Source organism: Plecotus auritus, assembly GCF_963455305.1.
Source record: "Plecotus auritus genome assembly, chromosome: 3".
In the NCBI taxonomy this organism is placed as follows: domain Eukaryota; kingdom Metazoa; phylum Chordata; class Mammalia; order Chiroptera; family Vespertilionidae; genus Plecotus; species Plecotus auritus.
The window spans coordinates 23,728,104-23,743,252 of NC_137772.1; the positions used below are offsets into that span (position 1 = coordinate 23,728,104).

The window sequence follows — 15,149 nt, forward strand, 5'->3', positions numbered from 1 at the left end:
TACATAGCCAGCCTTCTCTTGGATCACTGCTTTCCATCAACTACCCTCTTCAGAGTGCCATCTCTTTTCCACCTTTGCCCACGGTAATCCTTCTGTCTAACAATATGTCCCCAGCTTCTCCAGCCCACCAAGGGTCCTGCCCCTGGTTCCTTCTAGTGCCTCAGAGCTCAGCTTCAGAAATGACACAGCCTCTGAATTCTTCACCTAGATCAGTTTCCTCCTTCCACTACATTTCCCCTCAAAACACCTCCCCCAGTTTCTAATTGTGTTTCCCTGGGTTGACTGTATTGCCCATCAGGGGATGAACTGTGTTTGTTTTGTTGACCATTCTGCCTCCAGTGCCTGGCACATAGTAGTTACACACAAACACACACACACACACACACACACACACACACACACACTTGACAAAGATTCTGCTTGTAGTAGGCACCCCACAGAGTAGATATTATTGTTGTGTCTTTAAACTCTTGAGTACAAGAAGAGTATAGTGAAGGGTGAAGTTGCTTCAAAGTCGTCTACCTCCCATGTTCTGAACACTGAATTGCTTCCAAGTCACAAACAGCAGTTTTTCCCTAGTCATCTACATCCCCCGTGACAAAATAACTGTGGCAGCAGTTCTAGGAAATGTACTTCTCTTCTAGAAATAGTCTGCTCCACACAATGGAGTCATGGTGGACTGCACAGGGCAATGACATTTCTTCTGGGTCTCATCACCTCGTGTCAGGTTGTCTTCACAATAGCTGGGGGGTCCTTCCACTCTGACATTTTGCCAACCACTCATGCACAATGAAAGGCATGATATTTCTTACACCTTTGAAAACATCAGAGAAAACAAGAAATTGCTCTCATCCTGAACTTTGCCTCTGCTAGACCAAAGGTTTTGTTGACAGGACAGGGATAAAAACAAGAAAGTGGAAGGTCCCAAAAAGGAGAGATAAAAGGAACAGAGTCCTGGGTTCAAATAACAAATGACCAATGTTCACACTGGTAAAATTGCCCACTACAATACCTGCACTCTACACCATGCCTTTCTTATTGAAAGGATAAGCTAAAATCCTAAGTTGTTCTATCATCTGTCCTTGCAAGATTACTGAGAATATGGCATTCGTTAAGATGAAGAACCAACTCACTGACACACAGATGATTGGATGTCATTTCATGGAAAAAAAAAAGTTATTCTGAAATTGCTTGACTGCGCAAACCAAGTAGATAGCCCATGGACCAAGGCGACAAAGGATGTAACTTCCTCAAGGTCATTGAGAAAGTGAATAATAAAATCAGATCTAGAATTCACATCATCTGAAGACCCATGTTGTGGACCTCAGCTTTCTCCCTCTGTTCATTCACTAGCATCCTATGAGTCAGCATCTCAGTGGTTAGTCAACCCATGTCCTTAGAACCACTTATTGCATGGCACCCAGTGTTAAGACTCTGTAATACACTGAATTCTAATTCCTGGAATCATTACCATGTGATAATGACATAATAGAATTCTGACATTCAGCTTCCCGATGTTTCAAACCAAGCAACGAAATGATAATGGGGAAGAAATGGGAAAATTGTCCTGTACAACTGAGATCCAAGCCGCATTTATTCTTTCCTCCTTAGTGACCTTCTTAAGTGGACTCCTCATCTTATTCCTTTTCCGGCTACTGTGGACAGGCATCAAAAAATGGCAAAACTTCAAGGGAACAGGAATTCTCTTGGTCAGTTTCCTTATTTGGGATCCCACTGTATGAAGATCAGAGACAGGTTTGACATGTGTTTGTGTTTAGGAAATAATTAAAGCTTCACTGAGTTTTCACAGGCTAAGAGAGCCAGCTCTGAACTGATGCCTTAGAAAGGGGCTGATCCCTTAGGCCACTATTCCAAGGGTCTCAGGTATAGAGCCAACCTTTTATCCCACCACTTACTGTATGGCTATATGGTTGATGATATATGGTTGATGTTAGCTCTTGAAACAGATTGCTTTTCTGACAGGAAAAACACCCACAAACATTGTTTATTCCTCTGTTACGAATTTTAAAATGACAATTGTGCTAGGTCCTAAGAGGGAGGAAAAAAGGAAAACCAAAGTCAACCTCACTTTCATAGATCCATCATTCAGGAAGCATATGCATTCCCATATGTACACTGCCTTTTGTATTCCACAAACACACTCACAGAACTACACATGGACATCCACACATACACGCACCTGACACCCAGCCTCAAATGCAGAGACCTTTTCATGCCAAACAAGTTTAGCAAGATGGTTGCTATTGAATGACCCCTGTTAAATGATGATGGCGAGAATAATGATGTATTACCCATATAAGACATTGCTTATATGCTACATAATGGTTATTCCATTACCAGTGGTCCAAAGCAGAGAGTTTTAATATGCCATGTGTGGCTTGTTTCCAATATTGCTTGCCACACTATGTTTCTCTGATTATAGTAATTTTCCTAACAGAACACATTTCATCTGTGCAATATAATTAATATTGAAAGGTTGCTTAAAACATTTCTCTTAATGCTAAACATTGACACAAAACAACAGAATTTATAACTAGGTACTTAAAGTCATTGGCAATCTCATAATATAGAATTCAGGTTTCTGTATTGGAGAAGTACCCAGTATTGAAGTTCATAGATTCTGTTGTTAAATAAGTTCATTCTGTTACTAATTATTTGTAGATTAAAGACTTTAGGCAGTAATATAAAAATTGGGGAAATAGTTCTGGAGTATTGACTTCTTAACAATATTGACAGAGTACATGAATGGGTATGGTGGATCAGCCTTCTTTGCTATTTTCAATGCACAATTCAATTGGCAGAATAATTTAATCTTCTTAGACTCCTGTTCTAGGACATATATCTTCTTCCCCATTATATTCATTTACGCGTGGTTACAAAAATGTGAGAACTCATTTGTCTATAAATATTTACTGTATTTGTTGCTTCTTTCTTTGGATGTAATTCCTGTCTACCCTTTGGTGCAGAGGTATCTTTTAATTTGAAATAGAAAGCAAATGTTACAAAAAGGTAAGAAATGAGGCCGAAGCAACCAGAATATTATACCGTTCTGCTCTTGAATGTTGAGGACTTTGATAAAAGTTGAATGACTTCTTAAGAATTTGTTAAGTTAATGTAAATGGAAGAGTGCAGTATTTTTACTCTAAGCTTTTGGGAAAGTTGGCCTATTGTAAAAAATGCCACAAATATGGGTACTGACAAAAGTTCTTTTAAAATTGTTTGGAGAGTCATAATTTTTCTCTTTAAATGTGCATTTTTAAAAGGTTTACTATATTAGTAAGTATGATTTTATTATATCTTAGGGCCAATTTGTTTTCCCACAGAAGGCACCTCCAATTTTATAATGAAATTAGGATGAGTGTTCTATATTAATGTTATATTGAATATTTTTAAAAAATCAATTATCAAAAATCTCAGGAATGCTCATGATGAATCATAAGTATTAGAGGGCAAATCATTGATCAATATATGAACTCTATCCAATAGTCATTTACTGAGACTTCTCTTCTACCACTCAGAAAATATAAGTAGAAAAATAAAGTCATTTCAAAACCCTGGCCCTACCCCAAGTGAACTTTTCTAAAAGTCAGAGGGTCCGGTCAGCATGCTGTGTCTTTCTCAGTGGTAGTTCAAGACCATCAACAGACACAGAGGCTAGTTTAGACCCCAGCCTTTCCTGATGGCCTGCTTGTGGACAAGCCATTGAATTTCTCTATACCTCGACTTCCTTACCAATATACAATGGATCCATTCACACTTTGTCATCATAGGGTAATAACAAATGCCAAATATACTAAGTAAAGGCAATTTGCAAATGTGAGAAATGATTATAATTTCAGCAAGATGTAATACTAGATAATGAACTAAAAGCAGAATCAAATTGCTAAAACTTCCTTCTTTTTCTCTCAAAAAAGCAGATACTTAAGTAATCACCTAAAAATGAATTTGTAAGTTTTTTCCTTTGTCCATGTATCTTGATAGAAAAGGATAAGACACTTGTTCCCAGAGCAGAAAGAACATGGCGCTCCCAAACCTGATCATTACAATAATGTCAGTTTGAAGGGTCTGGACTAAGAGTGTGTGAGAAAAGCATGATGAAGATGTACAATTCAGAGATAAAAACCTGTGCAGAAGACCAGTACAATGCAAATTCAATAAAGTCCATCTCTTGAAATACTGAATGAATGACTTCAGGGATCCCTGGTTTGGAATAGGTGGGGTAATTTCTGGCGGATACCACAGCACAGGAGAATCTATAAACAGATTACTTTCTCCAAGTTCCAGGTCACACTCAATTCCTTTCTCTCGCTTATAGAAACTAATCTTGGCAAGGAGCAGCCGTAATAAACATTTAAAAAGTCTCTACCTCCATGGAGTATTTCGTGATCGAATTGAAATGTTACTTTCGGCACAGACCATTGTGGGGCAAGTGTTGGTAAGTACATTTTCATTGTTACTTTGCTAACAGACTTTAGCCACAAGCATGAGTATAGTTGGTATATGCAATTTTATCACTCACGTAAGCATATAGTGTTCCCTGATGGCCTTATCTAAAACATCACTACTTCTCAAAGCCATCTCTGGGTCTCTCCTCTTTAGCCACTGTTTTGCTTATCTCTTCTGTGGTGCGAATATAATTACTTGGCATTACATTTTGGATTTATTGTCAGCTTGTCCTCCAGAAGAAAAGCTTTATTAGGGCAAAGGTTGTGCACATTTTGTCCTTCTATGAATGCCTGGCATATAGCAAATGTTCAAGAAATATTTATGTTTAGTGGATTATCTGGCCTGAAATGTACAACTGTTTTCCCATCCTTTGAATCCAATAGCCTCTTCCTTCTACAAAGTAGTCATTTTTTGCCCTTCCATTATATTTGTAATTTTACTTTGTGTTTTAATCTTAGTAATTTGGACATATTAAAACTCAGTCCAGGTGTCATCTCCTTGCAAAATCTTACCTTATCTCCAGATTAGGCTAAGAATTTGTCTCTAAGGCTCTATAATATGCATTGAACACTGTTATTAAAATTATCGGTGCCTATGCCTCTCTCTCCAGTACACTGTGAGCTCCTTGAAGGAAAAGATTATGTCACGGGAATTTTTACATCCCATTGTCTTGAAATACCAGGCTCTATAAATGAATATTGTGCTGCTCATCATTTCAGTAGTATAGTTTGATCTGAAATATTAAACTGGGATCTGTAATTTGAGGGTATACTGCCATCAGTTGGTGGTTTGATAGTAGTAGACATAAGTAAGCTGAAGTTTCTGCTTTTTTTATAATTGGTAAAAAGGTTGCTCTTTTCTAATTAACGTTGTATAATTCAGATATAATTAATGTTTGAAACTTATTTGGAAGTACAGAAATAAAATTGCTTTGATAAAATCTGAAAGGAATGTAGAATCATCTGGGAAAATGCCTCTCCTTTCTTTCTCAAGTTTTGGTCCCCTCCCCCCCCCCCCACCCCGCCTCCACCCTCCAAATCTCTGTCAGTGTGATCTATTAGAGAAGTATTTTGTAATTCTTTCAGATCATAACAGGGATTTCTTGGTTAGGATCTCTTCAAATGTTCTAATCATGTTTGATGGTAAGATGATAATATTGGAAATAATGTATGAAAGGTCACTAGGGAAGAGACCTTATATAATCTAACAATTTCCCCTTTTTATAAGACCACCAGTGATATTGGATGAGTCCATCCTATGACCTTTGCTTAACTTGAATACATTTGCAAAGACCCTATTTCTAAAGGACTTCAAAATATATTTTTGGGAGAACATCATTCAAAACATAACCATTATAATGATAAATGTAACAAACTTCAACCAAGATATGACATCAGGAATACCACTCACCAAAAAATATAACTTAAAGATAATGACTAAATGAGAAATACAAGAAATAAAGAAGAAATATTAAAACACAAAAGTAGTAGGAACTTTTATTTCAGTTATCTCATATCAGGAAATAGATAGAATAATAATCATCATCATAAGGAAGACCACAGTAGCTTAATTAATAAGAGAGAGATGATTGAAATGGTCAAACTTCAAATGCGGAAAACAGAAATTAAACTTACAAGTGTTTTTTGACTATTTATAAAAATTCAGCATGTATTAGGCCACAAAAAAATCCTAACTATAAAACATGCAAAGTACAGACAGACAACTTTAACTGAACAAAGTGCAATAAATAGATAAGAAAATACTAAATAAAACCAGAAAAAAATAAAGAACCCAAAACAAAGACCTTACAGCTAAACTTTTAAAAATTTCTCTTTAATGATTCTTGACTCAGAGAAATAAAAATAATAATTTTTGTATATTTAAAGCATAAAAATAGTGAAAAACCACATATCACTTATACCTAAAGTATGATATGAGAGTGTTTCTGGGTTAAGTGCATAACAATAAAAATTCATTTTGATAAATAAAAAATAAATAAACAAATTAAGTTTCAATCTCAAAAAGGTAGAGAAATAAAACACACTAAATAAAAGCATAATAATAAATATAAAAAGAGAGTCAGAAATTAATGAATCATAAAACAGCTGATTATTTGAAACACAACAAAATAGAGAAACCAATAGCTAGTCTAAACAAGGAAAAGAGAGACGCACAAGTACATATGGAATAAGACCTTAAAATAAGAAAATAAGTACAGATATAAAGGACTTTGAAAGTTATATTTGTAATTAAATTTGATAACTGCATGTTTCCTTAGGACAATATAAATTACCAAAAATGACCATAAAAGAAAGTAACTTAAATCAAATATTTGGAAGAAATAAAGATGTCAAAGACCTATGTTAACATCACCACCACTACCCCTCCTCACCCTCCTCCTATGGGAGAGCTTGATGATTTCAAGGCCTAGTAAAAAAATATTCAATGATTGGATTTCTCTAATGATAACTCAACAGTGCCAGGACTTAGGAAATAAAAGAAAGCAAACACCCACTTTTCTTTTACAATGAAAGCATAGTATCTACATCAAAACTCCCAAAGATAGCAAATTAAAAATCTCTACAGGCTAATGTCCTTAATATGTTGAAGGAGGATTCATGGCTAACCACACAGTGGAAGAAGAAGAAAAGAAGGGGGAGAGGGGAACAGGAAGAGAAGATGATAAAAAAATATAAAAGGAAAAAGAAGGAGGAAGATAAACAAGTAGAAAGGAGGAGGCAGAAAATTCCAATTCCAATAATCAAAGGGAAAAATATTATCTTCAAAACAGGATACCTTCTTAAAGTTCCTTCTAGAAATTAGAACATGGCAAAGTATCAATTGCCTCTATGGGTTTGGGCTATTTTCTGTTTAATTTAGTTCTAAATATAGTCCTAGTCTTAACCAATCTGTTCCTTTGGGTGGGGGTGGGAGGAAGATGCTGTTAATTGTGTAATTTACTGTTTCTTTGTTTTTCTGATCACTAGACATTTTAGAACCAAAATTATGCTCCTCTCTTTTAGAAGTGTATATTTTTAGCCTAATTCTAGGCACTACTTTATGTCCAGATTCTGTTTTTCTATCTTCTTTGACTTCTATTTTTTGGGGTATTCTGCCTTAACTCCTTCCTGTAAAAAAGTGCAATCTTTTCTGTGAATGTACCATTCTTTCTGTAGTTAAAGTAATAAATAAGCCCTTGGCTAGAGCAACAGTTGTCATTCTTAGTATACAGAACAACTAAATGAGCAAAGAAAGCATCACAATTCATCTGAAGATGAGAAAGAATATTTCAAAAATGATACTGGGAAAATTGACTAAATAACAATTTATTTTGCTGGGTTTTGCTCATTTTTGTAATGTAATGTTACTTCTAGAAAAAGAAAATTATAAAACATACTAGAAATGATCAGTCTCCTTACACTTTAAATCCATTGCTTATGTTAAAAATTAAATTAAACTTAAAAACCTTTGCTACCACCTTGAAATGTATCTTCATCTACTTTTTTTCATTTCCTTTCTTATTTCACATTTTATATTTATTATACCACCAAGCACCAGGAACTCATTTTGTTATGAAAACAGTATGAGACTATGCTTTAGTTTATAGATCTTAATCATATGAAAAAAGAAAACACTGGTAGCAAATACAATATTCACACTTGATTATTTCTGGATGATTTTATTGTTGGTCTTTGTATGCACATGGTAAAATATTCAAAAAGTATCACAGGGTACATAGTAAAAAAATGGTTTCTTCCTTACCCCTATCTCCATCCACTGCCATGAGTTTCTTCCTTCAAACTTGTAGATTCTTAGCAACATTCTCAGGTATATTTTGTATAGTTGGTCCAGGCTGGCCTGGTCTTTTGGCTTCTTCAGTTGAATTTTATTTACAAAATTTTTTTCCTTAGGTACTTCTTTGGCCATATCTCACAGACTTTGGCAAGTAATGTTATTATTTTTATTAATGTCTAATTCATCTTTACATTGTTTTAAATTTTAATTTTCCTTGTTTGATTCATGGTCTATTGAGAGGAATGTGGTCTGCTTTTATTTTTTGTGGGATAGAGTGACTGTCTTTTCTACTTTGCTAAAATTTATGGATATCACTGCTTTTATGGTATCTAGTTTATAGAATTTATGGGGAAATTGTTTGTTGCCTGCTATATGATCGATTTTTATTACTACTTAATGGACTTTTGAAAGAATATGCGTAGTATATGTTTGCTATATAAGCACTACTAATTATGTTATTTATGTTTTCCACATCCTTAATTATTTGGTGACTGAAAGGGGAATGCCAAAAATTTTCATTTACAGTTTTATCAAATAGCTTGCATTTCCAACAGATTTTGAAGAGTATATATTTTAAATAACAGCAATTACTGCGTAAAATTACCTAGTATATCTTTTTGACTTATTGTGTCTTTTATCAATGTGAACTATCTATTTTTGTCACATTTTGTGTTGTGTGTGTGTTTTTCTAGTTGTTTGTGGGGTTTTTTGTTCGTGTGTTTTTGGCTGGAACATTTTAGAATACAATATTAGTATGTAACATTGCTCCCATTTTATTCATTAGGGTGCCTTAGCCCAGCTATCTTTTAGTCTTTCTGTCTTATTTCCTTTTAAGTGTCTCATAAATATCATGTACCTGGATTTTTGTCCATTTATTGACTTTAGAATACATTTATTTGCTGTTTTACCAGGGGAATTTTTCTTCTTATGGTGATCAATTTTATTGGTCTTTATAACATTTAGATATTGAATTTGCTGCATAATTGAATATTTAATATCAGTGGCTTAAAAAACAAAGGGGATGTCTGTTAGTAAGAAAAAAAAAAAGGAGAATGGGTATTGGATACACAACTAAGCTCATCCAGTCTAGGTTCTGGGGGCAGAATTACAAGGTGGTTGTAAATTTTGCGAGACATGGACACAACATTGGCTCCTCCACTTCCTATTGTGTAATCTTGGGCAAGTTGTATTTTTTTTTAATTGGATTTGATTCTTATAAGTAGAGGCCCAGTGCATGAAATTCATGCACCGGGGCGGAGGGGGGGGGGGGGGTTGTCCCTCAGCCTGGCCTGCACCCTCTCCAATCCAGGACCCCTCAGGGGATATCTGACTGCTGGTTCAGGCCCGATCCCTGCGGGGATTGGGCCTAAGCTGGCAGTCGGACATCCCTCTCACAATCCAGGACTGCTGGCTTCTAACCGCTCACCTGCCTGCCTTCCTGATCACCCCTAACCACTCTGCCTGCCTGCCTGATCACTCCTAACCACCTCTGTCTGCTTGTCTGATTGCCCCTAACTGCTCCCCTTCCAGCCTGATTGTTCCTAACTGCCTCTGCTTCGGCCCCCACACCTGGGACCCAGGCTTTCCTCCCTCTGGCCAGCCACAGGCACCCAAGACCCGGACTTCCCTCCCTCTGGCCGGCCACAGGCCCATGGGGACCCCAGGGCCAGTCGCCTGCTGTCGGTTAGACTTTGAAATTTCAACTGCGAGCAAATATGGGGCAATTTAGGAATTTCCTTGATGCAAAACACGCCCCTCACTGTGCCGCGTCACCACTACCATCAATGCCACTGAGGCCTGGAAACATCCCTAAAAGGTACATTGTAACAGAAACAGGAATGGTAAGCTTTGTCCAGGCCGGCTGCAGGTGCCCAAGACTGCAGGCAGCTTTGCCCATGCCCCATCTTTGTTAGGAAGGATGTCTGGAAGACGTCTGGTCTAATTAGCATATTACCCTTTTATTAGTATAGATGTGAGTAACCTCCTTCAAAATAATGTAGGGAAAATTATATGATTATACATGTAAACCAGGGTACATAAGCACTGACCATTAGCACATATTTGTATTTCTGATTTGTTTACTTTTTATTACTTTTATTTTCTTGTATCGTTGACTTGGATAATTCCATTCTTAATATAATAGCTTAGGTGTATTAGATAAATGAGATTCAGGACAAACTTACCATTCTGTATTTCTCTTTGTATCTCTGCACATTTTTATATTCATATCCTCCTCTTGCATGAGATCTTTGTCACACTTCCCTTCTTTTCTTCCAGAAATTGAACTAATTTGACATTCAGTTCTAGATTACTATTTTTTTTTTAGCATTATACACATGTTAAGATTTTTTTCTTAATATTTACTTTAGGGTTAAAAAATGAGTTATTTGTACCTTTCATTAGGCACTACTTTTTATCTTCCTGGTGTGTTTTTTTTTTCTTGATACTTCCCATATTTATTTGCAAAATGGTTTTTATATATTGCTTTCACAAGTGAAAAACAATTTGGTTGGATGTATTATTCTTAGCTTGCAATTCTTTTCTTTTTTTTTTCTAAAATATCTGTAAGTATTGCTCTAGTGTCTTCTAGCACTTAAGGCTACCTGCTAGATACTAAGCTCTTATATCTTATCTCATATGCACCCTCTATCCTCTGCTTTGTGATGTGAGCCCAGGACTTAGCAATTACATGTCTCTTTTGTGAACTCCCTTATGCTCCTAGTTAGGCTCTGCTGACACCAGGAACAAGAGAATAGAAAGCCTAGAGGAGGGGAAGGGAACTGCTCCTTCTGTGTTTTGCATCTGTATTTTCCAGCCTCACCTATTCAATGGCTTTTCACTCCTATAGCAGTCAGTACGTGAAAACTATTGAAAAAACTATTTCTAGTTTTTGTTTTTGTTTTCCCCCCCAACACTGACAGAACCAGGTTCACAGCATCTCCTCAGAGGTGTCATTACCAGTCAAGCCAGGACCCTCCTTGGAGGTCTGAATCTCACTCCCAAGAGCACTTTTTATAAGATGCTAAATGTTGAAAATCCTGATCTCTTTGTGTTGATCTCTCAACCAGTATTGGGGTGCAGCTTCTTGAAGATATGACATTTGTGTTAACCTCATATTTGTGTGACCCTCATATTCTCTTTTTGCCTTTCAAATCCTCCAATACTATTTAACAGAATTTTAGAATCTCACTAAGAACAGTAATTCTAATTTAAAAAAATCTTAATTACATAGTCTATGTTCACTCTTTCCTTGGAGGTCATTTCATCTATTTTTTTTTCTGCCTCATCCTTCTGTTTTCCTACACTTCCCATGTAACTGTCAATTTTCTGTTGTCTGCTAATATTCTTAAGTGAAGATCCCTCATTATCCTCGTTGACTGCTGTTTGTATTCTGAAGATACCCATAATTACCCACCAACTAAACAGGGGGATTTAAGCCCCACTGTGGAAATCAAAGCCTCAATTTACTGTGCATTTTCCCACACAGACAAACCTGAGGGATAATGCTGTGGCCACTCTGCACATGGATGACATCTCAAATTCTTCAGGTTTTTGTGTGTGTGTTTTTTTTCTGATTGCTTTCTATGGTGTTGCTCCTACCTCAGAGGTTCCTCTCCTGGCTTCAGGATGCCTCTCCTAGGCCCTCTGGCTTTGTGGCTCCTTCTTTGATCTGTACCTCAGGTGAATAGCTTTATACCCCTGCCAAATTGCTAGCTTTTCAGATTTTGCCCCTTCAACCCAAGAGGTCTTCTCAGAATTCTCTCTCACTTTCACCTGACTCACTGAACAGTGTTTGCAAGCATTTAGGTCCCAGTGCCTTCTTTTGGTTTGCTATACATTTTGTTTGTTTGTTATGTATTATTTCTAGATAATGTTCTTTAAGTTTGTGACATGAGGTTTATAATGTTCTCAGTTTCAATAAAACTAAAAATTTCTTCTCTTTTTGTTAATTTTTATCATTTTGGAGGTTTGTAAACATATGGCTTGCCACTATCTTTCTGGAATCCCATCAATGTATGATTTATACTTGAATTTTTTATCAAATTTAGTAAGAGAAAAAAATATGTTCATATGTAAAGAAAATTTAAAAATTCATGAAAACGATGTATTAATAATTATTAATATGCTGACATATGTATCTCCATTGCCAGTATTTTTCCTGATCTTAGCATTATCTCATCATCATTTAATTTTGATGTTAAAATAGATGCCAGTAACTCTTACGTTTTAAATAAGCTGCAAACTGTCACTTACTATGCAATTAGAAGAAACCCAGTTGAAGCTCTTAGCACATTACCCAATCACATGTAAATTAGGGTAGGTTGGGAATAGAAAAGGATTTTTGGAAGGAGTTCTGTGGTGGCAGAAGCGTGGGAGTATATCCTCTCATGTCAAGCCCGAAGAAAGGCTTAGGAGAGACCATTCAGAAATTGCCATTTGCATCTCTTTGAATTTTGGGGACACAGTGAACTGGTATCTAGTTCATTTCTGATAAGGGACTACCTGGCTAGCTGCTCTATGCCAGAGGAGTTGCCACACTGAAGATAACCTCTCCTTCCAGTGTTTGTTGGTGGCAAAGAATACTTGATCTGGTCCATGGGCCAGATGTGGGTCCCATGTAAGAGCATTTCTTACCCGATCAAGAAGGCATTTGGTGGGTAAGGATTCCCGCAGAATATAGGAGTGTGAGATGTACTGAGGGAAGATTTGTGAGCAACCAGCGAGAGAATGTTTTCATACAATTCATGGGAACCATAAATGGGACACATAGCAATTAAATATTATCAAGACTGTAACTCTTCTGTCCCCTCCCCTTGCATTTTTGATCCCTTTTATTTTGCTCTATTTTATTTTCCTAGCATGTACCTTCTAACATACCATATCAGTTATGCTCCATATATGCAGAGATCTATGTATAGGTTGCTGATATATCCCAATCACCAGAATAATACTTGGGTCATGATATGTACTAAAGAAATAGTTATTGAAGGACTTTAATTGGGTTCTCCAAAGAGCAATGAAAGAACTCATGAAAGTAAACATTGCACACTTTCCATGCTCAGGCCTCAGGGTGAAAACATAGTGTTCTAAGACCAGTCAAGTCCAACATTTCCACTCTGACCTTCCCTTTCTGTCCACTCCTCCACACTGACCTACAATTCTGAAAAGGCCACAGATAGCCTTGTTGGTGGGCAACTAGGAATAAAAATTCTTAAAATGGTTACTAGAGAAGAAACTGACATCTTTCTTAGTAAAAGTAACCTGCCCAGGAACACCTGGGCTGGCGGAGTATAAAGCTTTAATTGTAAATAAACTTAATTTTTATTATTAGTATTATTAATACTACACTAGACTGAACATATTAAAGAAACAAATGGTTCAGAAACTAGCAATAACTGAAGGAATATTTGGTTACCTGAAGTTGACCTGAAAAGTCACTGGGGCTATGAAAAATTTCATCCAAATGCATCATGGGTTTTGCCTGGATACACTTCTAATTATATTCTACAAGCCCTGCTTATTTTATAGACCAGGAGCATTGCAGGTTAAAAGCACTCATTTTGTTTTCTCACTGTAGCACTTTCCCTCCTGTCAAAATTCTGACCATCTTTTCATGGACATGGTTGGGACTGTTTCTTCTACAACATCATTGGCAATTCAACTCCCAAGTCTATATCCAGCAGCCCTCATTTTTTAACATGTAATAAAGTACACAACTTATATTAAACACTTAATGAATGAGTAAATGAATGCATAAGTGATAGGACATCTTGAGATTAGAAAGTTTTAGGAGCAGAAGGAAGGGCAAACTATTATTAAGTGTGTGAGAGTTGAAATTAGGTAAATAAAATGGGTGACTACATGTTCATTTATTGAATACCCATAAAGGCCCAATCAATTTTTCTTTAAAGAATGAATGAATGAAGACTAACATAGATGAATTGTGAAAAATGGCTACACATGGATAGGCAAGATAAAAAGAAAAGACAGGTTTATTGATTTGTTTATTCATCTATATTCAGGTCAATAAAATGGATATGTACATTTGTCTCTTTTTTTTTTCAGGTGATCCTTGTCTTTGTACTAAGCATTGGGTCTCTTATAATCTATTTCATCAATTCTGCTGAGTGAGTAAAATCTATAGTCACCTGTGTCTGTTATAACATAAGATTGCCCTTGAATTCAGAATTTTCTTTCAGAAAAAATGATTAATATACTTTCAAACATATTCCCATTCACAAGCTCATTAAAAGGCTAAGTGTTTAATTCCCCCCAGAAAACACTAAAACCAACTCCACAAAAAATACATGAGTTGCTTCTGTATCCTGCCAAACTGCGTTGCTAGGGGCCGGGGGGCCATGCCCATGTCTACTCCCTAGTCTCTGGGACTGCAAACCTCCAGTTGTTGTCTTCTCCTTTGGGCCACTTAGGAGGGCTTTCTTTACATGCCTTTGGACTCTTGAGATGTTGAGGTGGAAGTTCTGTGGCCATTTCAATGTTGCTCATAGACTTCAAACAACTTTGGGTAGTCTTGAGAAAGGAAAATGCTAGACCTCACCTGGGATAAAGGAGCAAATTATTGTCTGCTCTTCACAGAAGGCATTTCCTTCTTTTATGGCAAAGCAAGGATGGTTTCTTGAACAGAATCCAGTCTAATCTGAACCCCATGCTGATCCTCTGGGAATTTCCTTATATTTCCAACTGAAGTAAAATTGGGATTGCAGGGCTTAGAAGTCGGGCAGCTTTAGAGATCCTAGGGAAACTAGAAGTCTTTGCTTTCTGAATTCCTTACTCTGATCTTTTAGGATTTTTTTTTAATTTGGCTTGAGTCAGTTCATTTGATCTAGAGTAGCTCTGTATTTGAAGGGTACAGAATCCTAAACTTC

General features: G+C 36.5%; 1 protein-coding gene across 1 annotated transcript in view; it reads left to right on the forward strand.

Annotated features, from left to right (window-relative positions):
- Nucleotides 1–1,514: 1,514 nt before the first annotated feature.
- KCNU1 (potassium calcium-activated channel subfamily U member 1) overlaps nt 1,515–15,149 on the forward strand; it is a gene marked incomplete at both ends in the record, with an annotated part of 120,536 nt that continues 106,901 nt past the window's right edge. The window contains 3 exon segments of the mRNA XM_080659015.1: nt 1,515–1,709; nt 4,337–4,456; nt 14,329–14,390. Coding sequence (XP_080515141.1) covers nt 1,515–1,709; nt 4,337–4,456; nt 14,329–14,390 — 377 coding nt within the window.